The 27,922-nt window shown below is 32.6% G+C and overlaps 3 protein-coding genes across 4 annotated transcripts in view; 2 read left to right on the forward strand and 1 right to left on the reverse strand.

Annotated features, from left to right (window-relative positions):
* Window positions 1-158: 158 nt before the first annotated feature.
* LOC110996845 (probable ATP-dependent RNA helicase Dbp45A) lies at window positions 159-4,339 on the forward strand. Its single transcript, XM_022264713.2, has 9 exons — window positions 159-362; window positions 499-692; window positions 781-992; window positions 1,071-1,206; window positions 1,487-1,656; window positions 1,912-2,139; window positions 2,823-2,950; window positions 3,428-3,581; window positions 4,005-4,339. The coding sequence occupies exons 1-9, from the start codon at window positions 290-292 to the stop codon at window positions 4,327-4,329; spliced, it is 1,620 nt and encodes a 539-aa protein (XP_022120405.2). The 5' UTR covers window positions 159-289; the 3' UTR covers window positions 4,330-4,339.
* Window positions 4,340-5,568: 1,229 nt separating this feature from the next.
* On the reverse strand, window positions 5,569-13,894 carry LOC110996829 (toll-interacting protein). The gene is made up of 8 exons (XM_022264691.2): window positions 13,684-13,894; window positions 13,194-13,313; window positions 13,013-13,088; window positions 12,663-12,774; window positions 8,615-8,729; window positions 7,983-8,069; window positions 7,255-7,428; window positions 5,569-6,779 (listed from the first exon to the last, which is right to left on the reverse strand). Exons 1-8 carry the CDS (start codon window positions 13,726-13,728, stop codon window positions 6,669-6,671), a joined length of 840 nt encoding a protein of 279 aa, XP_022120383.2. The 5' UTR covers window positions 13,729-13,894; the 3' UTR covers window positions 5,569-6,668.
* Window positions 13,895-15,160: 1,266 nt separating this feature from the next.
* The window catches only part of LOC110996837 (myotubularin-related protein 8), a 37,754-nt gene continuing 24,992 nt past the window's right edge, over window positions 15,161-27,922 (forward strand). Inside the window, exon 1 of one of the 2 annotated variants that reach the window (XM_022264700.2) lies at window positions 15,161-15,428. In XM_022264700.2, the coding sequence (XP_022120392.2) occupies window positions 15,405-15,428 (24 nt within the window). In that variant the 5' untranslated portion in view covers window positions 15,161-15,404. Of the gene's footprint in view, window positions 15,429-16,469; window positions 16,741-27,922 lie in introns of those variants that run through there. The other variant, XM_022264699.2, reaches the window with a different exon arrangement.

The following is a 27,922-nucleotide window of genomic DNA, read 5'->3' on the forward strand; positions in this document are numbered from 1 at the left end:
TAAAAATGACAACAAAGCTTCGAAGACATTCCTTGAACTAACTGACAGCTGTCCGTAGATAGTTGACACCTGATGGTAAAATTGTAGAAGACTGCTGACTGACAACAGAGAATAATAATTATTAATCACGATTTACGAAGAGTGAAGTCACGAACATGTGTACTGTGTAGACTGTAGACGGTAGAATGTGGAGTGTGGACTGTGGAGTGTTGTTGATGTTGTTAAATGTTAACTTTTTCGTTTCGGGTTGTAAATATTATTTTATTTCAATAAATATTATCTCTAAATAATGCAAGAAGCTGGGAAAGAGTTCACAAATCTAGGTGTTAATCCATGGCTAATCAAACAATTAGATACATTAGGTATATATTTTTTCATGTGTTTAGGTTAAGTGTCTATTTTTTTTACATGTTATTAAAAGTGTGGATGTTAAACGAAAATATTAAACTAACTCAAATTTATATTAATTACATAGATTTATTAGTTTAAATATTATAGGTATACGTTCTCCAACGCCTATCCAAAAAGGATGTATAACACAAATTCTAGATGGTCATGACTGCATAGGTGCGGCAAAAACAGGATCAGGAAAAACATTTGCTTTTGCTCTCCCAATTTTGCAACATTTAGCTGAAGATCCATATGGCATATTTGCTTTAATTTTAACTCCAACACATGAACTAGCCTATCAGGTAATTTAAATTGCTTTACATAAAAAACTTTAGATTTAAGTCACATATTCAATAGAAATAATCTGTAATTGTATTCTTTTATCTCTAGATAGCAGATCAGTTCCTTATACTTGGACAACCACTTCAGTTACGAGTATGTATTGTAACTGGTGGTTCTGATCAATTAGAAGAATCTTTAAAACTTGCCAAGAGGCCACACATTGTTGTTGCTATGCCGGGGAGGTTAGCTGATCATATTACTGGCTGTGATACATTCTCACTGAAGAAAATTAAATATTTAGTCTTGGATGAGGCTGATAGGTATGGTATAGAAGATATTTTACGTAAAGCCAAAGTAAAAATTAATTGATATAAAATAATTATGTTTTTGATTTCCAGATTGTTCAGTGAATCATTTGAAGAAAATTTAAAAACAATATTCAGTGCTTTAAACCCAAAAAGACAAAACTTATTATTCTCTGCAACCATCACAGATGATGTCAGAGAATCAAGTTTATTGCCTTTAAATAAAGAGGTAGGTTTAATGACTGCTTAATGATTAATTTCATAACTTAATAAAATTATAAATTATGATTTAAATAAAATTATATTTATAATTAGTAAAAACACTGATAAAAAATTTGTGTGTTAACATACAAATTCGATTTATTTTAATATTCAAATGTTTGACAGTGTTGAGAATTGCATGCATAGCAGGATGGCTAAGCTATTTTTAACATTTTGTTTATATTTGAATTCTGCATGTCCTTATTTTTTTAAGAACTTTGAGTATTAAATTATTTTTTCTTATTTAGAAATTAGTGACATGGTCAGAATCAGATCCACAACTAACAGTATCAACATTGGAACAACAATATGTGGTGTGTCCTGCATATGCCCGTGACGTATATCTTGTTCAGACACTTCGTAAATATCGAGAGACTAAGCCTAGCTCACATGTCATAGTTTTCACAGATACAAAAAAGTGAGTTAATTAAGATTACAAATAATTAAAAAAAAATTGATGCATATTATACTGTACATACTAGCAGAGAAAATTCTTCAAAGAACTTAACAAATTTGTGTAATGTGTTGGAAAATTTTCAGTAAAATAAACATACTGTAATTATACAATTTACGTTAAGATGATGTATGTGCGATGGTCCACTAATCACATATACATAAATAAGTCGGACAACTCAAGACTATTTTATTTAGAACTATGATATAATATTTTCAGAGAATGCCAAGTGCTGTCAATGATGCTTAATGCGATTGGCATGGACAATGTATGCCTCCATGGGTTCATGCGGCAGAAGGACCGTGTATCCGCCCTCACTCAATTCCGTAGTAATTTAAAGTGTACATTAATAGCTACGAATGTAGCCGCCAGAGGATTGGATATTCCATCCGTAGACTTGGTGGTGAATCACAAGCTGCCATTGGAGCCTAATGAATATATTCATAGGTAAATAAAAAAATTTTTAGCTTACTTAACTATTAAACAAGGTCAAAGGAAGGAAGGTCAAAACAATAATATAAATAGAGAATGTGAGTAGGAACTGTGTTTGTGTTTGTGTGCAACTGAAGCGTATAAGTTAAAATTGTGTAGTGACATTAAATGACCGATAGTATTTTATGGATATCGCAAGCCAAAGGTGATTAATGAATGAAGTGAACAAGGATTGAATGAAAAATACCATAGACAAAACTCCCTAGTTCAAAGAGGCCTGTTATAAATGTGGGCACTCTATATATTGTATACATATATATATAAACTAATAATAAACCAATATTTAATAAGTAGAAGTTGTAGGTAAATACCTATCCTATGATAATACCTACAGTTGTGGAGGAAGTAAGGTGTATTGTTTTACCTCAAGTAAGAATCCTAGAACAATTCATGCAATGACTGGCCCAAAGGCTATTCAGAGAATGATTAAAATTGCACTCTTTTGACTAAAGTTTTATTTCATCTCTTTGTCTAATTGTGTTCAGACTATGCAAGAAAGAGAGAGTTGAGTGGACTTTTATAAATCGATATTTTATAATAATGCTTTTGAAAAAATAATTTCTTTTTACGTAATTTGTTATCCCCGCATTAAAGCATTCCGGTTTCTCTTCATTTCATTAATATTAGTTTACATTTAGAGTAGGAAGAACGGCTCGCGCAGGGCGGAGCGGTTTGGCGATATCTCTTATCACACCATACGATATTCTGCGACTTGGCGAAATTGAAGACAAAATAAACACGAAACTAACGGAATACAAAATTGATGGTGAGTTTATATAATAAGCGAATCGTTTAAAATTGATTGATTGAGAACAAGTGGTGGTGGTAAGCTCACCAGATTTTAAATGATAACGCCGGCCATGGACACTCCATGACAGAGCGGTCGCAAGTGCGTTGCCGGCCTTTTAGAATACTTTTATAAAAAAACAGCCAATGGAGCTTTCAACTGCTCTTTCTTTAAGTTGGAGGAACATTACATCATCCTTTCTCTTGTATTAATACTTATATAAATAATACAAAATTCGGGAGAAAATTTAAATCAAATTTAATATAAGTCCGTTAAATGTATTTGCTTATTCACTACGATTTCATTGTTTACACTTTACAGACTATGATTCTCTATACAATTAATTGAAGTTATTGTCTGTGCCTGGTTACAGTTACAATATTATAAATTTGTCACAAGAAAGGGAAAGATTCCGAGGTTTCGTTTAAAATTCTCTTATGAAATAATACTTTGCAGATGAAGAAGCTGTGAAAGTGTTTACGACAGTTAGTGTTACAAGACGTGAACAAGAGGCGCAACTCGATAATGAGGAGTTCGAGCAGCGCAAGCGCAATTATAAGATCAAGAGATGGATTATGGCTGGTGTCGACCCTGACGATATGGAGCAAGGGTAAGGAATGGAAATTTAAAAAATGTAACTTTTTTCAGAAGCCCGTATTCTATTCCGTGAAATAGTTTACAAGAATACGGGACTAAGTCTTATGTCAAAATATATGTATATATATGTAATATTGTAGTTTTTTTATTATATATGAACGTTTTAGATATAAAACTTTTCTTAGTCTTTGTTCACTATTCCATAATTATGAGTCGAAACAAGTACATTGCCACATACTTTTCTAATATATGTAGTAAATGACAACGCCAAAGTGACAGTACACAAACTATACTCTAATGGATAAGACAGACTATATATAGGTCCTGTATACAGCAACGTACTACATACATATAAAAAATATAAAACTTTAAAACATTATCTTCTTACTATAGACATTAATTTGGTAATAGTTTTTTGATAACACTTTTAATACAGGTTAGAAGAAATGCGAAGAAAGCGAATAAAAGCAGCGAAAAAAGCAAAACTAGCAAAGATTAAAGAAATTCAGGGACAGATTAAAAGTCAAGACCAAGAGAAACAAAACGATTCAGAACGTTTACAACAGAACGAGACGGAAGATATAGACAAAACCATAAAAGACAGTCTGAAAAAAGTTAATAAAAGTTTGATGAAGAAAGATGACAGATTTAAAAATGTCATAGGGAAAATAAGTAAGATTAAGCGAAAAGCAGAAAATGCTGAGAGGCAGAAACAACAAGGCATTGAGAAATTGTCGAAAAGAAATAGAAAAGTAAAATAAAAGAATTGTTTTCTATTAAAATGTATTTTTATTTAATTCTGGGTTATTTTATCTTATCTATGAGATATATTGAAGAACCATGCTATATTTGCGTATATTAACTTCGTTTTGTATAATGTCAAAAGCAATCGCTTGATGTCAACCAATAATCATTTGTTGTCAAGATTTGAACTCTCGAGTTTCGATCAACATTCTGTACTCGTGACGGAGTTCCAAAAACTTCTACACACATTAAGAAATCCGAATCATATATTATTTTAATCGCATTGATTTTAAAAAATCCAGCAAATAACAGTAATTTTTTTAGCAAATTCCATATAAGACATTCAAAATGAAAATTTAGTCAAAATGGTTTTTACAATATTTGGCGAGCACAATCATTTTGATATAACATTATGTATTATATATATACATCTATGGTTATATACTAACAACCATTATTCCTTCTATACAAGAGCGGATCCAGCTTTGGCGCCTGGAGGGGGTCACATAGTCGTGGTCAAGTCAAGAACATGGTTTGTCATCATACAAAGTTATTATATTAAGGGTCTGTTTCACAATGTCCGGATAAGTTCCTAATAAGCTATTTGTTACTTATTTGTAGGATAAACAGTATTTTTGCGTTTCACGACTGTCAGATAGCGCTATACGTCATGAAATGCCAAGTATCTTATTCGGAACTTTTATCTTTCGAATAATTTGTGTTGCATAGCTATTTGGCACTTTATCCATACATTGTGAAACAGGCCCTAAATAAATTAAATATTGAAGATTATTCGCAAGTGCGTTGCCGGCCTTTTATTACTTTATAAGAAAAAAAAAGCCGCTGGGGCCGTCAACTGCTCGATCCTTTCTTTAAGTTGGAATAATAATGGATAAAGAATGGTGTAACCATCGTTTTTCTTGTATTAATAATTATATATAAAAATTTAATATAAGTCCACTAAATGTGTTTTGCATTTGCATATTCACATTGTTTAAAATTCACACAGGTGAAATATATTATTGAAAATAAATATAATATTGAAATAAAATCATTATGTTCAATTCGTGGTACACCTAAGTCCTGGAGTCAGCTCAGAGGGTGTCATGACCCCCCCTGGATCCGCCGTTGTTTCTATAAATAAATAAATGGCGATTTCGGGATTAATTTAAAGTCCCCGAAATGTACTTCAAGTCTAGTGATGTATATACGTTTTATTGAATTGTATTGATGGGGAGAAAATGAAAAATACTTGATACTTTATAAATCATTTATTATTAATTATAAATAAATATAACAGGTATAATACAAATAAAGCGTGGCAAACTATTTGGCACGTATTCAGCTAGGTGCCATATTAACAATCTAATAAACATATATAAAAACAGTGTAACTCGTTTGCCGTTTGCTTATTAAGACAAAATAAAAAATATTTTTACATAGCTTTTGGTGGTGAATCTAATTTTATTTACTCCGACTAAACATAAGTAGATTTTTTATGATAAGGCATAAAGTTTGAGGCTTGTGTGTTGCACCTCCAAGCCATGGGAATTACGCACTGAAAGCAAAAAGCACAGTACTGCTTGGCTGGAAGTTCTTGTTCGAGCAGACCCGGTGGGCTGTAGAGCCTTCAGTAAATACATAAGGTGCAAGGTGCATAGTGCTAATAACATCATTTATAAGGCTATAATGGCATATGAAATTTCATTTAAACAATCTTAAACAAATTAAAACTACTTGATATATGAGCACGTAAATAAATTGCTAGCGATTTTTGACTAAGACCTAATGGAAAAGCTATCAGAATAAGGCATTTAATGGCAATAACTAAAACCTTGTGAAACGTAGCATTAAAATTTTATTAAAGTAAAATAATTCGTTGTTTTGTAATCTACCAGGGGCCGTTCACCTTTTACGGGTCATGACCTCAGTATGACCTATCATCTGAGATATAAGAGTTTTGAAATTGGAATTTCTTGAAGTCCCTTGGTTTTTTTTTTTAATATTTACATGACCCTGGACACAAGGTCTTTGGCCAATATTCTTTACTTCTTCTAGTATGAATGTACAATTTCACACGGTTTTTGTTACCTGTGAATATGTAAATAATTATTCATTGAAATGTATTTAAATTAACTCTGTGATTTATCCGTCATTTCAGTCAATTTACAAAATATTAAGTAGAGCTTTTGAAAATCCCGTTAATTCGTGATTTTTCCCCCATTACACACTCATACAAAGGGGACTTTGTCCCGCACTGTGGTAAAATTCACAATTATGGATAAAATATAGGAATCCAGGTAATCTACTGTTTAATATTAATGATTCTTAAACATGATTATAAGGCATACATTCATTATTCTGACATTTGAAGTAACGAGTTAATTGTCGCTTCTTTGTTCCCGCGGTTCACTTCAGTCACAGATTTTATCACGTCCTTGTCGATGCTTGGGAACATTTCGTAGATCTGGAATATTTAATCATTAGTGTTGTAAATAACTTGATGGGTTTTAATGAAGGAAAGGAAGCGTTAAAGAAATATTACCAATAATAATTAGGAGAGTATACACAGATGTAATTAGATATTAGATGATAGATTTGTATGTTGAGACCAAATGGCACTTTAGTATATTCTGTAGAAGTTTAATAAGTTTATTCAAGTCATGGGTGATAACACCTTTCAAATTAAAAAAAAAAGTCTCACAATCTAGAAATAACATACTTACAACTGAGACAATAAATAAAATAATAAAGAAAAAACTTTTTTTACTACAAAACAACAAAGTAATCTTATTATACATATTTCTTTTAAATTTATTTTAAGAAAAATAATTGCACATTTGTTTTCCTATTTATTTTCTTATTATTTTAATAAAGGTATGTGAATAAGAAATGGCTAATAAAAAAAATATAGGAAATATTAAGAAACAAATTATTTCTACCTGAGCAAGTTCTTCCTCCGTAATGGGCTGTGGCTGTTGCGGTTGCTGCTGCGGCTGCTGCTGCGGGTACGTATGGGGAGTACCAGCAGGGTACATCGGCATGGTAGCATAGCCCATACCGGTGGATGGCACGACCAGAACTGGCGGGAAAGTCGGTACTGCTGCTGGGCCAACCTGGAAATGAAGACTTGTAATCTCTATCTGTTGGATTGTTATTTGTTACACAACTGATAACGTTTCATACGAGTATTACTTTGGTTAACGAATAACATTGGTTAACGGAAAAAATTATATTATTTGTTAGGTAGTCTCGTTTAATGTATTTTTTGTTCGTCTGCAATTTTTTTTTCAGTTATTGTGCACTCTAGTCAATTTAGAGTCGGCTGTTTGGGCTGGAATGTTTTTATTAATTAATCAAGTAAAGTAGTAAAACAATTGATTGATTCATTGATGACACAATTGACTGAGCGAAAATTTCAATCTGATTCATCTTAGACGTCATTTTTTGGATCCAGGTTTGAATTCTGCAGTCTTGGGGTAAGTCAGAGCCGAAATTTATTTAACACCATGTCATTCTCGACTCTGAATCTTATCCAAAGCATTTTCGAAGAAAATTCTAAATATTAGAGATACAATTTCAAAACAATAAATTTCTTAGTCACGCAATTAGCTTTCTGTTACTTAAGTACATGACCAAAATATCAATGCAAAAATTTTACTATACTTACTGAGTAACTCAAAACGAGATTGACCATCCCTTCCACTCCATCTCCTTGCTTGCCGGTTAATGGATACCAATCTTCGTGTGTTTCACCCTAAACATATCGCATATTATTTCCACACTTATAACAGGTCGATAACCTATAATATTGTTTAACACTTATTATGTTAACTTTTTACAGGGCATTATACAGGGGGGGGGGGGTCACTGACCACTGTCATACTCACACATTGTCTATGCTAACTAAATGCATTTTTCATAATTTCTACAAAAAAAATGTTATTTGTTCGTTTATATATTTATTTTTGAGAGCTTACATTTGCTGACAAGAGGGGGTTGGTTACTTGCAGTGAATGTGCTTATGTAATATTTCAATGGCCTTTTAAATGTAAATTATTTTAATGAAGCTAATTCTTGATTTGCTTCAGCTCTAATAATTTAAATGAACTAGGTTGGTTTTTGCAGACGGAATTTAGAAAATTCTGCTGATTGTAAACCTTGGGAATTAATTAGGGACATTGTAATGACTCTGTATTTCTGTATTTGGCCATTTTACAATTTGTATAAGAACACCGACTAGAGATCTCCGATCGTACAGTTTGAACTTGCATATACAAACAGTTATTTGTTGATACATACATTGAGTACAGCAGCGGGTATCTGTATGTGTGTCCAGGCAATCAGTTCGTCCATAGTAAAAGAGCACTCGTCGAAGATTTCCAGGTAAATGGAATTTACGCCAGGAGGAAGCAGACTGAAAACCAAATTTAATGTTTTAATATACTGTCATAGTCACTACTGAAATTGTTCTTATACGTAAGACTTATACGTTAGTTCTTATACGTTACTTATAAGTAACAATTACACAAATCAAAATTCGGTAACAATAAATACAACAGTGAGAGAATATAATACATCCCCGGTTGAGCACCAATGGACTTTCTTTCAATGTGCGCATTTAAAATTCGCTCGAACGGTGAATGAAAACATCGTGAGGAAACCGGATGCCCTAAAACAGTCGGTGGTGTGTCAGGCATAGAAGGGTGATCACCAGACCTCTAAAACTTGTAGCGGCATAGTATTTTTTGTACATTCAATTGAATTTAAGCATTGTAACCGGTCTTGCAGACACGTCATTAACATAAAGAAGCCATATAAAGCTGGCTACGATAATAATAAGAATAGTTTCATTAGCAAACGTCTCTTACATGTAACATATAACATTTAGGATAGATGCGCATGCAGTAATCTCCGAAGATTTTTTTGCATTAGAGCTGAAATCGTAAGAAATGGATAGACAGAACAAATATTGTTTCTCATAGATTTTGATCTAATTATTCTATATAGTCGCTTTCAAGAGCAAAGTAATTCTTTATTAACACACGAAATTCCTTTTCATCCATTTCTTTAAACAAAAGTTTCTTCACTCAATATAAAGTACAACAGTTGTAAAATTTAAACACGTGCCTTTCGAAGGTTAGGACTAACTAAAAAACTTATTAATTTAATTCTAGTAGCGTCCATGTGTCAGCCTACAAACTTTTAAACTGATTTAACTGTTTTATTTTTCTTCAATATATCACTGTTCTTGCGATTTCTTGTAGTTGTCTCCGAATACGACTGCATTACTATTCAAAACGTTGGAAAATTGACAAGAAAAATCCAATGTTGATTTCAAAAAAGTTGAATGCTATAATTTTTATTTTATTATTTTTTTTTCAGAATGTAATAAATTTAGTTAAATCTGTTACACGACATATTAGTAATAAGCCAATCTTCACCACGACATGAATTAGTTACGCGGTGGAAAGTTTTCCAGGTCAGCTACTAATAAATAGAATGAAACCCTAAAAACATTTATTAATTAGATATTTTGGTCACCGCAGTTACTAAGAAAGTAATACGTAATTCATATTATAATAGCAAAACTGTGTGAACGTTTTATTTGCTAAGATATTTTATACGATGCATTTATGTGCCAAATAAATATATAACATCATCTGGGTCATTCTAGCAATATACTTATGCAATATGTCACAATTTGAATAATTCTTCCATACTTCTAAGAAATGTTAAAATGCAAATTAATGTAATATATTCTCATTTAGAAAGAATTCGAGGTAAAATAGTTTTACAACGATTCAGGCCATAATTTTCATACTGTACAAAAAATATAATTATTGTTGAGTATTTGCCGTTTATTGAGTATAAGAGTCTTGTGTTTTCCAACGCCCCAAAAGGGGGGCAATTTGGAATTTCAGTTTTTTATTATATGTTTTAAAATCTCGTAGCTGATTGAAGTTATTTATTATTGTAAACTTATAATTATTTAAACATAATTTTAAATTTAACCGACTTAATAAGTTTACGACTTAATAATACATAACTTCAACCCGTTAAAAAAGTGTTTTTCTTAAAATGTGTAAAAGTTATGTTAACAAAAGACAATACTATTTCCTAGCTGTGTTTCGTTAATCATTTCCAAGGAAATCCAGATTCTTAAGTGAATTTCAAATTTAATTTAAGATATTAATATTAGATTTATAAAAATATGTATCTTAATTTTTTTTAGAATTTTAAGAAGTATAGTGGGACATTGCACTAAGTAGGTTTGGAAACATGGGTTTCTGTCCCACCTGGAACATAGGACCTTCAGTCAATATCGGTATTCTATTGTTTATTATAATCTAATGCCTAGTCAGGAGATTCAAAAGGACAAAATGATTCGATATAGTGAATTTGTGTTACGTCACGTACGTATACGTTAGTCATAAGTCTTAAATAGAAAAAAAATTACACAAGAAGAGTGTGTAACCTCTCGTTCGAATTCTTCGCGATTTTAACAGCTTGAAGTCAACTTATCGGGAGCTGGATATAATCGGTAGTGGGCTGATCGGTTTTAGAGAAAGCATTGTTGGGTGCCTTTCTCGAACCTAACTCGCTGTTGTGCTGATGATTTTTTTTCTCCTGTACCAACAATTTCTGGTAATTTTATTGTGTGCTTCAGATAAGCATATTCTATATATGTTTTAATTGTATTTTTTAATTATTTTTTTGTAAAACTTATGTTTACCATTCTTGTTATACATTATAGATGTAAGATTTTGTTAAATATTCAGTAGACTTAGAATTATGTATGATGTCGTAAACTCAATAAATAAATAAATAAACGATTCCCCTAAATATATACTGTTATTGGAAACTTTGTGGTGCTAGCTAGCTAGATAACTTTTTGCACGATGCTAATGACCTTAAAGCTGTGTTTGTTTGTATATATAAAAAGTAAATGTCTTCTTGACATTGTCATTGACATTTGAAATAACGAAAATCAATTAATTCTTACTATAAATGGAATAAATTAATTCGAGCACTATTATTAATTATTAGTAAATTATGTGAGCCTTAATTACTTATTGGTATAAATAATGCTAGATCGTTATTTTAAATGTCTTTGCGTAGGCATTTATACAAAAGAAATTAAATATCCCGAAAGAAATACGACTGACAAAACTATGGAAAATTTGTCAACGCTGTCTAGTACTAAACAATCTGGTTTTAAAGGTCGACTACGAAAATAAAAATCCTGTTTATAAATATGCAAACAAAAAACAAACAACTCAACCGAAAATATATCCTATTTGTTTATTTAATCACAGATGACGCAGCTTCAATCAGTAAATAACTCAGATATACAGTAATCCGCCGCGGTCCTACCGCGTTATAGCAAATCGCGTTGCATCCCGCTCGAATGAACAATGGCAGATGGATAAAGAGGGTAACAAAGTGGAAAGAGCCACCAGGAAAAAGAAAGCGAGGTCGCACTCTTGCACAGTGACGTGCTTAATGGTGGGGAGAATTGGGAGAAAAATGCTCAAAACAGAAAGAGATGGAGCCAATTGATAGAGTTTTATACTCAATAAGAAAGCTTTGTGTGTATTTATATGTACATTTTGTAAATTTTTCAAGGAATATATGAGGCTTAAATATTATTATTAATTATTTATGCACTTGTACCCTGAGTTGTTTTTCCTATTTGTTCATACCTGATTGCTTGAAAGAAATCGCTGTTAGCGGTAATGTCGCCCGTTGTCTATAATATTTTTGTATGTATGTTTAAGGTAACGAAGTATAAATAAACGTATCAATAACAAATAGGTTTCCAATTAACTCAACAACTCGAACGGTACGGTTTATCATGTTAAACGCAGTACGTAATAGATCATAATCTACTTTTAATTACCTAATCTAGCATTGACCATTTGAAAGTCTATAAACGTACTAAGACCGTTAATTTAGGTTTAAAGACTTTATTTCTCAAAAAAGACAAAAAACACATAGGTACATGAGAATAATACCTTATACAAACATTACATTGTAGTTAACATACCTAAGACAAGCAACCCTTTATCACATTAGTATTGGCTTAAAATTTAAGATATTTCGTAATGAAATAAAAGTACATTGCAAAATTTATAATATGTAACGCAAATTTCTAGTTAATTTGATAGCGATTATTATTCTTATGCACCGAACCCATAATAAAATAGCAACAAAGTTATCAATTTGCATAAATACTTTAATGCAAAACGAAATTAAAGACTTTCTATAATAATACCCAAATTTAATGAATTAATGATTTTTAAGGCCTAATTACCTATATTAAAAAAACGTTGATGAATATACTAACCAATGTATCATCTTGTTCCATTTCGGTGTTTTACCCCCACTTGGGTCCGTCTGTGTCTCATATATGCAATGACCGACGCGCAAACGAACATAGGGGTCCATGCGAGTTAGACCTAGGAAAAATTCATACTGAAAATTTTGGGCCATGAAATAATTTGTTGGAAAGTACTTTTTTTCTAAGCAAATGGTTTTTGACTATCTAGGGATCATAGATATATCAGTGTTAGATAAAATAGGCTGTAGTGCTTCCAAATGTTTGTATGTCAATGATTTTAGTATAAATATTACTAATATAAAATGTCTTAAACATTTTCTATGTAATTTTGAATCAATTCATCAAAATAAACTTACCATAGTTCTTTACCAGCTTAGCTTGTACTATGGTTACACTGAGACGAGCAGTAAGAGGAGGTCCGGCTGGTGGCATCTACAAATATTTTACAAATGTTTTATTTTGTACAAAATTCACACTAATGTAACAAAAAAGGAAGTTATGCATATAAATTAGCAATAAATAAATAAAAATACTTACTGTAGCTCCACAAAGTTGCTGCTGCAGAGCCAGTGCAGCTTCGTAATCTACATCAACAGATTCAGGCGGTCCATCTGAATCTGCTCGTAAGAAACCAGCTGGTAGAGGCCCAAGTAGAACCTAATAATAATAAATAATAACATCCTAAAATGAAATCTATACATAAATGTATAGATTATTATAACACTACTCAATGCACATCATTTTTACTAACACTTTCACAATACGATGAAAAATAAATAAAACAGTGCGAAGATACGCAATATCATAATCTCATAAAATAAAGTCTAGAATATGCCTTAAGAAAACTCGAGAATTTTCGGAACATAATACATATTATATACATATTTATGTTTTAAACAACCGGTTTAAACAAAAACAAAGCTCAAAATTATGGCGTAACATAGATAAGTATTATAATTTGTATTATGAATATGATTCACCTTACATCAAAGAAACCTGAATGATTTTGTTATTAAATTTCCCTTACCCTACGACGGCGTTCTTCTGTTGTGTCGTTTGTTGTGGCAGCCATTATAGTTGGTGGTCGCGTAACCCTCACAATATATTTTCCAGACGAATAAAATCAATAGTTTGTTTAAATTTCTCAACCACTAAATTTATTTTAACTTTTCCGCAACTATCTGCGAGACTAGTCAAGACTTAACACTCAGCTGCATTCATACTTCATACTTCATAGCAGTAAGGACTATGGACCACAGATTATTATTTGTACTAGGTACTATCGGATTATCAAGACAATGATTTGACAAAAACATAACCACTTGACAAGAAAGCCAGTCTATTATCAATTTATTCTGTGGTAATATGGCCAATTAAGGGTCAATACACTTATATTACAGAACTTACTGGCTTCACACGAAGCCTTCGTCAAATACAGGTACATTTCTTGAGCCTGACATGCTCCAAATCGCAACCTGTCTACGGCTTGGGATTCCGGTCTACTAGAGCCGACTGGTATTGCAGGAGACCGGACTAATCACCTCGACTCGTACCAAGTTTGATTTCAAGAAAAGTGGGCCAGAACAGGTTGCCTGTTCCGACCGAACCGACCGAACTGTCCGAATAAGTAGTAGTTATTTAGATATACTACTATAAACTAGAGGAATCGATCCGGAAATATTCCAATTCCGTATCGAATAATTTCGCAACGTCATTATTTAGTACTTGTTATAACGGTGCAACACTAAAATTATCAAATCTGGAATCGAAATAAAAGTTTTAGTATAGGCTCCGAATATGATTTTATCTCCTTTGGTTTCCCTTAGACCGTGGAATCCTCGCACTATAAGGCTGTTTAAGGAAATAGCAAAACACTTCGACATCACAAAAAAAGAATAAGTCTAGCTATTCAAAGATGTAAAGCTGCCAGTATCTTCGGAGGCTAGCCTGGAGCGACTCCCTTTAATAATAAATTTCAGTTATTATATTATATTTTTAGTTTTATTTAACATGTGTTTATTTTGTTTTCATGAGAATAATCTTCTTTAAAACTAATTTTTAAGGAATTCAATTGAAAGAAACTTACAAAGTAAGCCATATTACATTTCTTAAGTACTATACTACAGCAACAATGTTCTCTATTACAACAACATTGATTAATATAGTATAAAAGTTATTCTATTAGGGAAATTAAAAAAATTGTTTTGAATGTAACCATTTAAAAAGTTACACTTTAAACAACAAATCTATCTACTTTTTATTGAATATTCACAAGTTAAACTGTACAAAAATATATTTGAAAGAAACAGTTATATTTATCATTTAAGATGATATATTCATCGTTTTGATGCGATTAATACAATCGGAGCAAACATTTTTTTATTTTTTTACGTTATTTTTGTGTGATCCAATAGTAAATATGTACGTTATCTGTGGTAAAACAAAATTATATATTTCGTCCTAGTCTGTGATCACAGATGATCTGTCATAATTTATTAATTTATAATTACAGAGCTACCGTCTGTAGCAATTATTTGGATATTAGTTAATGACCAACATTTTCTATTTATTTTATATCTTTCTAGTGGTTGATGTGTAATTTCATTATATTTACGAATTACTATAGTATACTAACAAAAGTGTTTTAATTTTCTTTTTGCTTCTACCTAGTTTTGTGAAAATGAATTAATATTAGTAGGCGTATCGATTAAACTTTGATAAAAAGTCACAAATAAACAAACTGCTACGATGGATATTGTTCAAACACCTAAGGTAAGTGCCATTTATATTTAATTTTTTGGGAATATTGTTACGACAAAAACATTGCAAAATGGTTATAGTTTTTTACCTATTTTAGAAATATACTGTTACTATGTACCTTAATGTACAATAATTAAGGGAATTATTACGTTTTTGTTTTGTTGAAGATAAATAATTCTTCCATAACATATTAGGGTTTGTAGGATATTCTAGTTAGGAAGAGTAGGTTAGTATAACAGCCTTATGTGGGAAAAAGAGGTTGAAAATGGAAAATTTAAAAAAAATATTGTATTTGTACACTTCTTATTATTAACATTGATTTCCTTATTAAACATAAACTTGATCAATATGTATGAAACTTAACCAACCTTTAAGGCTTCTTATAAAGAAAAGCCTAATTCCATAAGTAGAAAGTGGCAGACAACAGAAACTCAAGGTTCGCAAAAAGTTTAAGTATTTTTATTATTACTTTTTTTGTATTTTTTTTATTTATTATATACACAATTAAGTGTGTAAGAACTGTAAACTGTTTAATAGTATTAAATAAATTATATCTTGTTTAAGCTTACAGTAATCTCATTAATACCTGGATATGAGGAATTCAATTATAACAAAAGTAGACTATGAAACATCCAAGTGAATAGGTGGGAATAGTGGGATTTTTTTTACAATTCTATGTTTGATGTGCAGAGAATTGGTGACTTCTTATCAAATTTAATATTGTAGAAATATTATTTTGATATGCATAGTTAAAATTATTTAACTTCCATGAAATTAGATTTTTTTTAGTTTTTGAATAACTTTTTAGAAAATAAAATTGATGAAATGTTTTAATTTGTTTTGTTTTTTTCAATGTTATGAAACTTAATAAATTGTAAACAACTTCTGATGTATTAAAAAACTCAATTAACAAAAGGTTAGCGCGCATGCGCCAACGCCCTTTGACATTCGAAACTCGATTCTACACCTCGGAAATAAAGCGACATCTACGTTGTTTTAAGGCTACTAAAGCGGTAGTCTATTTTGAGCAGTCTTGTCTTTACCTTTCCCGGCGAAAGGCTTCCCCGAAACGCGGGAAAAAGATCGCGCGTGTTAGATTAACGCTTTGTTTATTATGACTCCTGGAGATAACAGAGAAATACTGTTTTGATGTTGAGGATTTTAATGAGATTTGAGTATTGCAATTTGAGTTTTGAACGTATTAATCATGGCATTCTCTTTGACACCAATAAATATGCTGGGAGAGTTAGGCCGGTTTGCGAATTGGTTAAAAGGTGACTGCGTTGCTGCTGAAGAGTTTGAAGGTCTTTCTGTTACCGAAAAGGTGAGCTAACAGGAGTCTAAGTTCAAATTTTGCTGGTTGCGTAATTCGGAAAGTTTATAAACTTGAGTTGATTTAATGACAAAAACATTGTATTATTTTAACTTAAAAGTTAAAACTAATTTCCTAAACCGGTATATCAAAAAGCACAATGCGATAATAATAAATAAATTTTAGAATTTAAGAGTAGCGTTTGTCGTAGGTTTGATCCCCGGCTGTGCACTAATGGACTTTCTGTCTATATAAGCATTTGACATTCGAACGGTGAAGAAAAACATCGTAGGTAAACCTTACCTTAGATTCAAAAAGTGGAAGGTGTGTTAGGCACAGCAGGCTGACTTACAAACGCCCATTAGATTGATAAATGATCATGAAACATACAGATATCTGAGGCCAAGACTTAAAAAGGTGGTAGCGCTATTGATTTTTTTTGAAGCTAGACTAAAAACAAATACGTAAATTTTTTGTTCTATTTAAGTAATATATTTTTTACTTAATAATTTAATATATAATTATAAAAATTAACACACACTTCGCTGAATGAAAATATTGTGAGGGAACTCGCATGTTTGATCGGAAACGTGTCAGACCTTGCCTAAATCCTAGGTAACACTGAAAATGTTTAGAAAATGAAAAACTGCTTAATGTAGAAAGTGCCGATACTTGTACTGCTTTTCGAAGTAATCACATCGTCGCATTCAATGGGACCACTGAGAAAAGCAGTGGGCCCATTCTTCCTAAGGGTCTCTTCTATGGCAATTTCGTACAACAATTGACAAATGAATGGAATATACCTACCACATAGAACCAAAGAGTTCTAAAACTGAAATTCAAAAAAGTTTTCATTACATCCAGTTCTAAAATTTTTTGTGTTCTCAAATATGCAGGCAAAGATCAAGAACGGATACAGAAATCTGAGTCAAGTACTTTCCTTTTCAGTTTTACGAATAACAAATATTTTCTGTAAGGTTTATTCTGGTATATTTTATGTATTAAAAGAGAGACATGTTCTATAAGCTCACCTATTGTTATCGTATCAAACGTTTAGTACAAGTAAATGCCATTAAATATGATAAAACAAGTTCTAATGTGGGACCTGTTGCTCGCGTTGTCCTTGTTTGCATGGGGATAAGGAATTATAACAATCTATATTGTCAATTTATTTCGTCATAATGGAACCGGTTTAACTAGTTTAGCGTAAAATAATGGATTGTAAATCAAGCTGTGTTTGCATATGAGAATTGTTGTAATTTTACGCAAACCAGGGGCGTTTTGTGTGCTGTTATTCGTCAGATTTGCTCCTCTTTGTCTTTCCTGTATTCACATTACTATTAACCAAAAATAATATTAAACTAAATATTATATAATTTTGTTATCCACTAATCTTTTACAAGTACATTTTTAATCACAGTATATTAACTACGTACCTATCATAGGCTTTACAAATAGGTCGCAAGATTAGGCAGCGAGACGAACCGGGGAGTGGGAGCTTGTTGACGCTGGGCAGTGCCTACCGAATGCACAGCCAAAGATTACATTTCCAACAGCGGTAATTATTGTTAGGAACGTGTAGTCTCGTAGTCTCTCTCAGCCAGTATGGGCTTTCCGTTTCGTTTTTAATTACGCTAAAATCAAATTTGATTACGGCTATAATCTTAATATATGTTACATATAAATTACGTGTCACGACACGTTGTTTGTCCGCTATCCTAAACTACCGAACCGATATCAATCAAATTTGCACACAGATGCAGTTTGATCTAACTTAAAAGATAGGAAAGCTTACATCTCCAATTATACCCGCATTAATATTTTATTGCAAATATTTGTTTATTACTTGATACAATTCTAACAGATGGCGCTGTGTTAAAAGTACCAACGTTTCACATAAGCTATCTACCCTACATAAGTTCTCGTACCGTTTCCCTTGAATAGTTTACTACTATGTAATATAACAAAAACCTTAGCCACAGCAACGCTTGGCCTAGTATGCTAATAAATATATATAGGTATTGCGCGATCGTTTTCGAGGCTTGCAATCAACACAACTATGTGTTTATTGTTCTCGGAGATTGAATAAATTCTGCAAATCTAACTTCTCGCAGTAATTTATTATCTGACAGTTGAAAGAAATCACGGACGAAGATAAATGACGTCGCAAAGCTCGAAAGGCTAAAGCTGACACAGATTGAGGCATGTCATGCTCTCATTTCCTTTTCCTCGGGGTGTAATAAACTTCCGAATGCCACAGACTATTTTTCAGTTGGGAAATATTTAATAATAACTGTGAATCTTGAACCTATGTTCGCGGTTCCGTTATTTATAGATTTATTAATGCGTTCAGTCTTGCAGGCGGTGCTGTTTTAAAAATAGTACCAGCTTCTTGACCAAGCGAAAGGCTTGTCTAATTGTCAATCTCCATTTTACTGATCGGCTTGAGTCTCTCTACGCAGAGGCATTGCGTCTGTATGCGTATCCTACAAAGTGTACTATGGAAAGTGTTCAAAAGAGTGGTTTGGGTTGATCCCCCCTGCTTCTTTCATGTCTTGAGCCGTATGAATTCAAAATTTCGAGTATACTTCTCTCACAAAGGTCGGCAACGCACCCACTAAATAGGTCCGTAGACAGTTATGCGTTGCTACAAGATTAAAAATTTGTAATAAGAATGTTAAGTTGCTGTACTTTACGCATAAATTTACTGAAAATATATCTGTAAGGAAAGAACAAAATTATGAAAATTGAAAAGTAAAATTAAAAAATATACACGGAAGCTTACACAGTTTTCAGTATATGTGTGCCAGCCTTCATTTACTGATAGGTAACGTTTTAGACAGAATCTGTATTCTGTACGATTATAAAAATACGAAGAATCACCCAGTGCTAAAATATTTATCACTAAATATTTCATCCACTGCATTTACAGAAATGTTTCAAGTAGCAGTCATCATATTTTAACGACGCAATCTTATCCATTAAATCTGAGAAGTTATTTTTATATTTACGAGTAAGGACAAATTTATTATAGAAAGTATATAGGAAGAAACTTCCGTACAACCGTAATGATTGGAGTATTCAAACACTAAGACACTTATTAAAGTATACACAATTTAAGACTACGAGTATTGTCACAGCGTCATGATAAAAAATGAGTTAGGATCAACAGTGAAAACCGTTTATGACGACATCGTTTAGAACAACATACTAGTTATATTGATTAAAATCAAAGGATCCAACAGAATTCTATTGTAATAAGTACAACGTCATCGGCTATTATGACTATCGGTTTAACGTGAGTAGTCCCTGCGATGTCACTTTAACAGATTTACTGACTGTATATACCTTGATATTTTGGCAGGTTATATATACAAATGTTTCCTATTATCGGTATTGTTCAGTGCTTCGATAAGTAACTCAATCTCAAAATATTTTATCTTTATTTATATACGCCCGAAACCAATAATTAATCCTCAATCACGATTAGACCGCGACAGTCGATCTGCATCCCAATATCCATAACCAAACCTTACAAAGTCAATCCATTTTTGGCGACGGATATAATGCAATCTCTTCCCTCTTTACACTCATATTTGATAATCAATATAAACCAAATAAAGTAAATAAAACCGTACAAATAATATTAAAATATACATGGCTATGTAAAAACGTATCAAATAAATTTTTAATTAATTTAAAAACTGGTTTAAGTTAAAATCTTAATATTGGCACAGTTGAACTATCATTTTCATATAGAGATCTATCCACAATCCACATACACCGATCCGACCTACCATGGATAACTTATATCGATAGATGGCTATTACAATCCGTCGATTGGTTATTAGCACACTTTATTCAATATTTGGATTAAGATGTCTATCTCAGATGGTTGAAAATGGATTGAGATAGGTTTTTTGGGTTTGGGCGATAGGTAATCAAGTATAGGTATGAACGTCAATATAATAGATGTTAAATTTAATCTAAATTAACATTAACTACCAGTCTACTAGTCAAGGGCGTAGTGCGAAGAAGTACTGGTAAGAAACTCTCCGCCACTCTTTACCAGTACCGAAGCAACTGATGCTTGCATTAATTGGGTTCCAACGAAGAAATGCTTAATGCTTAGATTAATTAATAAAGGATTTTTTCAATCTTTTAAAATAGAATTTCGTTGCTAGATTGTGGACGTGTGACGTATCTGCAAAGGGCATACCAGTCAAAGGGTTTCGAAAGAAATTAATTTTCTAAACGATTAGTTCTACTCTTTTAGTATTTTAAGATTTTACACTAAACCCTTAAATTATTAACGCTCCATTGCGGTTGCTCTCCTTATTAGTTCCTTTTCAATGAACATGAAGGACATTTGTTAATTCTGTCAATATAGATAATGTATGGTGACACATTATTTATCCCTTCGTTCTAATAATTTCCATACTTTCCAATTTGCGAAGGATTGATTTTTATTTTGTGTTTTTGAAATTTGAAACTTTGGAACTCAAAAACTTTTGCACCAATTCTAAAGGGATATGATCATCACCACTAATGGCTATATAGCTCTGATGGGTCTTAAGCTCCTCAAGTATATTTATCATAAGACTTAATTTTTTTTTAATAAGTATTAATTTTAACATATGTCAGCGTGCATACCCTGAGGGCCAAGGATCCTCTCAAATGACCTCTGAAGCAAGCTCCTTCCTTCTAATTTTAATAATAATAATAAATAATATGCAGTCAAAATCTTTTATACTGATATCAAAAGGATCACTCATATTTGGTCGTAAAAACCGATAGTCCTAACAGCCGATGACGTTGTTAAATTAAGAATCCAAAACAATAGAATTCGGCCGGGACCTTTGATTTCGGTCGGGACCTTTGATTTCGGTCAATATAACCGAAATTTTGTTCTAAAATCTAAACTACTACTAATGATGTTTTCTATATTGTATACACATCAAAATCAAAATTTAGTAAAGAAAATTTATTTAAACTTTTGTAAGGAATATGTGCCTAATAACAGTGTTTAATGCTAAAAAGGGTCTTGTCCCTTATCTATACATATGCCATTTATATTTTACGTACATAGTTTTCGTAACTCCGGCCTCCTATTAAGCCTCATCCGATATAACGAGGCTTAAAAGGCAAAGGTTATGGAAATTATAATATAAATTTTATATTACATGTTATCGACGTATCGCTCACTCGTATTTGATGAAATACGTTGTCGGGAATTATTATTAGGAAGGCTTTTTTTGTGGTTTCGAAATTTACGTATTATTTGAAGAACCTAGGGAAACTTCCTCAAATAAGGTACATTGTATGGGTTATACAAAAAATTATAGGTTTTAACGATTAGATGTGCTGCAGGGATAATGGTTTGGTACAATATTCTCAAAAATTCAACTATTAACTTAATATACCAAAGAAACAATATGCACAATCGGTATTAATATATCATAAACGGTACTAATGATTGAGGGTATAAAAATATTTTTTTCTGCAAAATACCTACAAAGAAGTTTTCGAAAGAAAAACTAAGATCACAGCCTAGAATTTATTGGTATACATACATACCAAACCAAGACCCGTTTTAACGTACGTTTGAAATAATTGCTGGTTGCTTATCATGCTGGCACGAAAGCAGAAGCATGCATATGAAGATTTTAAATCGTTCTTTCGTTCGAGCAATTCCGTGACAGCTATTTGGACTAAACGATTTATCCACTGAAAACTCAATCGACTCAATCTTCAGTATCCACACTGATTACGACAGTGTACATAACTTACAGTGAAGAGAACAAATATATTTCCTAGAGCCTCTGACATCAGACTGGGTTTCCAAAGCTTTCATAACTGTTGGAAATTATATACTGTGTCAGTAAATCCATTTAACGTTTATATTATTATAGGCTTATGGCTGAGAGATAAATTTCATTTATAGGTTCAATCAACAGGAAGTAATCAATTTTCTGGCGTCAAATAGTAATTAGTTCGATGGGAAACTAATCGGTATTTTGTTAGTATTATTGATAATTTGATAGTTTCAAAATAATTGATAGATTATATAGAGCCTCTATCGGTAATCACTGAAATGTTACAGCTTTGAAAACACTAACTCGCCAATGTCTAATTATATGTATTTGCGACGCTATGTAATTGCTTCTAAAATCGTAGCGCAGTTTTGGCTAAAATTCTGTGCTACGTAATTAGAGAGCTACGAGAACTGAGAATTGTAGCAGCGCTACGCCATTTCATTATTAGTTATATTTGTGAAGTTTTCCCTTTGAACCCAGCGCAACTCTGAGAATCTTGTTCTTATTTATAAAGCTACTACAATACTATATATTTAGTATCAAATTTTTGTCGTGGAAATGGTTTATCAATATTCGACACATTCCAAGCAAGATTTGCTATGCCACGCTCGTAGAAATGGCACGTACATGAAAATTTATTGGAAATTGCAGTGGGAGCTGTGGAACTCAATTAAGAGAGGTCACGTGCAAGCGTTGGGTTATCTTTGTGCTTTATTTCTTAGAGAATTGAATTTGTAAGACCATAGAATAAAAAAGATGCAAGAATATGATCCAATCTGCCAGTCTGAAAATTAAATACCTATATACTCCATGGAACTATAATGGTTTATAATACACATTCACTTTCAAACCACCACACACTAGAATTGGGTATGTGTATGTGTATTTGTGGGGGACTCCGTTTCCGCAATTAGACTCTTGATAGGTCCGTTGTGCGTGAAGTCCTGGCTAACTAAGCCAGCCCAACTCCTTCCAAAAGCACAGACGCTTCCTGGGCACTTCGCAGGCTTCTCGGAGCGACCTCATTGTTCCGAGGATTTCTTTACGTTGTTTAGCCACAGCCTCGCATTCCAGGACTACGTGGGTGACTGTTTCCTCTGCTCTGAAACAGCCTCTGCACATGGGGCTATCTTTCACGCCTAGGACAAAGAGATGTTTGTTGAGGAGACAATGGCCCGTGATTGTACCTATCATTGTTTTGAGATTAGTTCTGTTGAGGTTTAGTAATTGTTTTGTCATTTTTGGATTAGCTGCTGGCATAACCAATTTGGATTGCCTACAGTCCTCACTTCGTGACCAACGTTGTTGCTGGAGTTCTTCTGATCTTTGGCGAATCCATGCTCGCACCTGCGAGAAGGGCAAGGGTAGGAGAGGATACGGGCCAGCAGGCAATATGTCCGAGCCTCTTCTCGCAAGCTCGTCGGCAGCATCATTGCCAAGAGATCCACTATGTCAAATTAATGAAATTAATATGTGTAGCATACTGATAATTAGTGATTAATAATGATTTTTGGGGTATTGGTGCTTGTATCAAAGGTTTTCTGTAGGTCTAGGTCTCAGATTGAATTGTTCATTTGTTTTTCCAAATAGGTAAGTAGGTGATCCGCCCTCTTCCTGAAACAAGCACACACATGCAGTGATAGCAATAGATAGTCCATTGGTGCACAGCTGGGGTTCCCACCTCCTCCACTCGCAAACCAGTATGAGAGTCGCAAGCTGAAGCAACTGGGCCAAGAGTATCTTGTATTCAAATTAACAATACAGTCAAGAAAGAATACAGGACTTTTACCTTATGTAGCGATTATGTACCGGTAAAGTAATAATCTGAAAGCACTGTTTGTTGTACACACATCATTATCGCACACCCACTGAAAGGTTGGCCGATGTTTGCTCAAAAAATATTGACCATACATGAAAATAGTTTTGTGGAGTTAGTGTTACATGAAAATTTATTAGCTGTTAACCTCAACATAAAAATTATAATATTTAAATATGATTGCTCTATAAAACTTCTGAAGATTGGAGGCTCATGATAGCGTCTTTTCTTTTTTGGCATTGATTTTTTTTGTTGTTGCCTTCTGTTATAAGTAAATCATATTTTTTTTACTCCGAATCTTAATCTCTGTATATAATTAATAAGGTACACTGGCAAATTGATGTGTATACATTGTGTTTTGGTATATCCTTATAGTTAGTAGTGTGGTCCTTCAGACTCCAAGGTACGTTTAGACCATAACCGGTAGAATAATTATTGTATTAACAGTGTTTTCGAATATCTTACAGACAGACAAGTCATGGATTGACAAGTAATTTTAAATTTAAATCCTATGTAAGTGCAGTGTAAAAATAGGTTCACACAATGAAACTAATTAATAATCTTTGTATTTGACAAGTTCTACTTGTCTCTCAAAGGTTTTTTAGTTATTTATGTTTGTAACAAAATTCTACAAAAAAATATTTCATATAATAAATACTCTTAACAGAAAATATGTACTTCATTACGTATAAAATATATAGAATATAAATAACATTTATTATAGTTATTTAAATAAAATTTGAACCCATCATTCATTAAGACTAAATCATATTTATTTAATATATATTTAATGCACACAAGTCTGTCATATATGTATTATTTTCATTACAAAATAAACACAATTCTTGTAAAACTCTTATTCATAAACATTTGCAACGTTGATATGATTGTTTTTTGAAAAGATTTGGTTCTGGCCTTCTTGCACGTTAATTGATTTTCTATACATGTAACGCAGTTAACTTCGACATATTTGGATTAAGTAATTGTATAGAAATGTATGAAAAGTGGAATTCCACTTTTCTGATCAAATTTCTTTGTTGAAGATATAAGTGGATACCAAGCCTTATAGATCAGGTCTCGATCGCTTATTAAGGTAAGCACGAGATAATTAATTGGCTGTTGATTAGTTTTCTCATAATTATGTTATCACTAGAGTCTATATACCCACGAATATTTTAGCTTATTACAAATATTTTTTTATCTGACTTAGTCTGTATATTTATATCGTAAATACAGTTGAAGTGAATTCTGGCAATGTTTTTATTAATTGTTGATGAATTATTAAATACTTAAGTACACGGTACAACAATAAGAAGTGGTCGAATATATTTTAATAAAAAAAGTTACAAATTTAATTATTAGGTTTAACTTATTAGGTTTTTACATAGCAGTATAGTGTGTCCTGTGTGTGTCCCGGGACCACATCAAAATCACAGCTTACATCCTGTTGGGCATGCTGTCAATGTTGTTAATGAACCTTAGAACGTAAGTAAGCAGTAACCAGGGTGTTAATGATACAAAAGTAAAGAGCAGTGTTGGCCTAGTGACGTCAGCGTGCGACTCTCATCCCTGTGATAGGTTAGATTCTTATGCGCCTATGTCCATGGGCCCATTTCTTTCTATGTGCGTATTCGCTCGAACGGTGATAGAAAATATCGACAGCGTGTCAGGCACAGGAGGAGGCTGATTACCTACTTGCCTATTAAATTGACAAATTATCATGAAACAGCTGGCGCTACTCATTTGTTTTGTATATTACTAGAAAGCTAGGATTAGCTAAGGTTTGAAAGCGTACTAAAAAGCTACCTGCTTGACGTAGCTTTTAAAATGGTCGTAATATTTTATGTTGATAGCCGTCTAATGCGCGCTTGTGACAGTAACATTTTTACAATTCTCTCGCTTTAGATGAAAATTTATAACTTCGTAGGGTGTTTTAGATGAAATAAAAAAATATCTGTGATGCTGTAACTCTTTATTTGCACTTGTTTTATTATCTTAATGTGGCATGGGTCTTCAAACTCAAAATATCTTTATTCATATTGGTGAAACAAGTACACTAAATGTAAATTTAATACCAGTTCGCAAGTCAAGGGCGTAGAGCGGGCAAGATGAACTGGCACTTCTGTGGGCCCTCGTATCATCGTACCTCGGTGTATGTATTAGTTGTGTAATTAAAAATTAATTGCAGCTATGTAGGAACTGGATCACACAGTCTCGGGACGCCTAGCCACTAGTCAAGGTTTAAAGATTTTATTTCTCATAGTATAACATGAGAAAACTATTTGTAATCTTGTGAACTAGTTACAGTTGTACTATATAAACTTAAATAAAGATTAAGTAAGTATCAGTTAATCGTGCATGTTCACAAAGATATACCAATCTGTTTTTTTTAATGTTACAAGAGGCATTCGGGCAGGAGGCTCATCTGGTGTTAAGTGATACCGCTGCCCATGGACATTCGCACTGCCAGAAGGCTTGCAAGCGCGCTGCCCGCCTATTAAGAATTGGTACGCTCTTTTCTTGAATCCTAAGTCGAATTAGTTCGGAAATACTTCAATGGGCAGCTGGTTCCAAATAGTGGTGGTGCGCAGAAATTGCCTCGAATGTACCACCTTTAAGGCCGAGTATTATTATGTATAGATTACTGTTTATTTAGTATTTTTACAGACGTTTTTGTTTCGACGCTAAAGAAAACAAAGAGAGTAGTAATATAAACAAAGGCGTATATTAATCAAAAAAAGGTCATTTAAATTCTTAAAAGGCGAGCAACGCACTCGCAATTCTTCTGGCAATTTCGGCGGTATTAATTGATAGTCTCTTGCACGTTTGTTCCGTGTTCTAAAAAACAAAAGTCATAAGCCAGTTATTCAATAACAAGACGTCCCAATATTCGAAGTAAACCAATAATAGGAGAAAAATCTTACTCGTGCTTCCTATAAAAGAAAATTTATTGCGAAAATAGATATGTCAATACGATAAGGTGCAGTGAGTTTATTACAACCTATTTATTGTGTTCAATTTGTTTGTACGCTGGAGAATATGGTAGCTGGAAAGGTTTTTTACGTTCTTCATTGATAAGCAAATTCTTCTGTGCCAAATTGAAATATGCAAACCAAAGGAAACCCAAAACCAGTATGTATCATCTATTGGTGGGTTTCGAAACTACTACCTCTATATCTACATTATAATCTCTTAAGCCTTAACTCATTACAGTGGCCATTAATATCCTAAATAAACTTTCTCATGAGAGCAGAGACAAACTACAAATTGCTATTGCAATAAAATTTTACGTTTTATTGGGTGATAAAAATTGAATGTACACTAAACACTAGTAGTAAAATATCGCTTTGTTAAGCCAATTATGTGTTTATATACAAACAATTATTAACGACAAACTCCCTAAAGTGTTGAAAAGGCATTTGGAGTAGTGTTGGCCTAGTGGCTTCAGCGTGCGACTCTCATACCTGAGGTCGTAGGTTCGCTGTTTATTGGCTGTGCACCAATGGAGTTTCTTTCTATGTGCGCATTTAACATTTGCTCGAACGGTAAAGGAAACTGACAT

This window comes from Pieris rapae, chromosome 16 (assembly GCF_905147795.1).
Source record: "Pieris rapae chromosome 16, ilPieRapa1.1, whole genome shotgun sequence".
Taxonomy (NCBI): Eukaryota; Metazoa; Arthropoda; class Insecta; order Lepidoptera; family Pieridae; genus Pieris; species Pieris rapae.

Excerpts from the sequence above, each read along its gene's own strand:
- LOC110996829 (XM_022264691.2), bottom strand. The coding sequence starts at position 13,728 with ATGGCTGCCACAACAAACGACACAACAGAAGAACGCCGTCGTAGG. Across the intron at positions 8,730-12,662 it reads TGGAACAAGATGATACATTG|TCTGCTTCCTCCTGGCGTAA; the intron begins GTTAGTATATTC and ends TTTGGTTTTCAG. Across the intron at positions 6,780-7,254 it reads CGGAGGAAGAACTTGCTCAG|ATCTACGAAATGTTCCCAAG; the intron begins GTAGAAATAATT and ends TAAATATTCCAG.
- LOC110996845 (XM_022264713.2), top strand. The coding sequence starts at position 290 with ATGCAAGAAGCTGGGAAAGAGTTCACAAATCTAGGTGTTAATCCATGG. Across the intron at positions 2,140-2,822 it reads CCTAATGAATATATTCATAG|AGTAGGAAGAACGGCTCGCG; the intron begins GTAAATAAAAAA and ends GTTTACATTTAG. Across the intron at positions 2,951-3,427 it reads AACGGAATACAAAATTGATG|ATGAAGAAGCTGTGAAAGTG; the intron begins GTGAGTTTATAT and ends AATACTTTGCAG.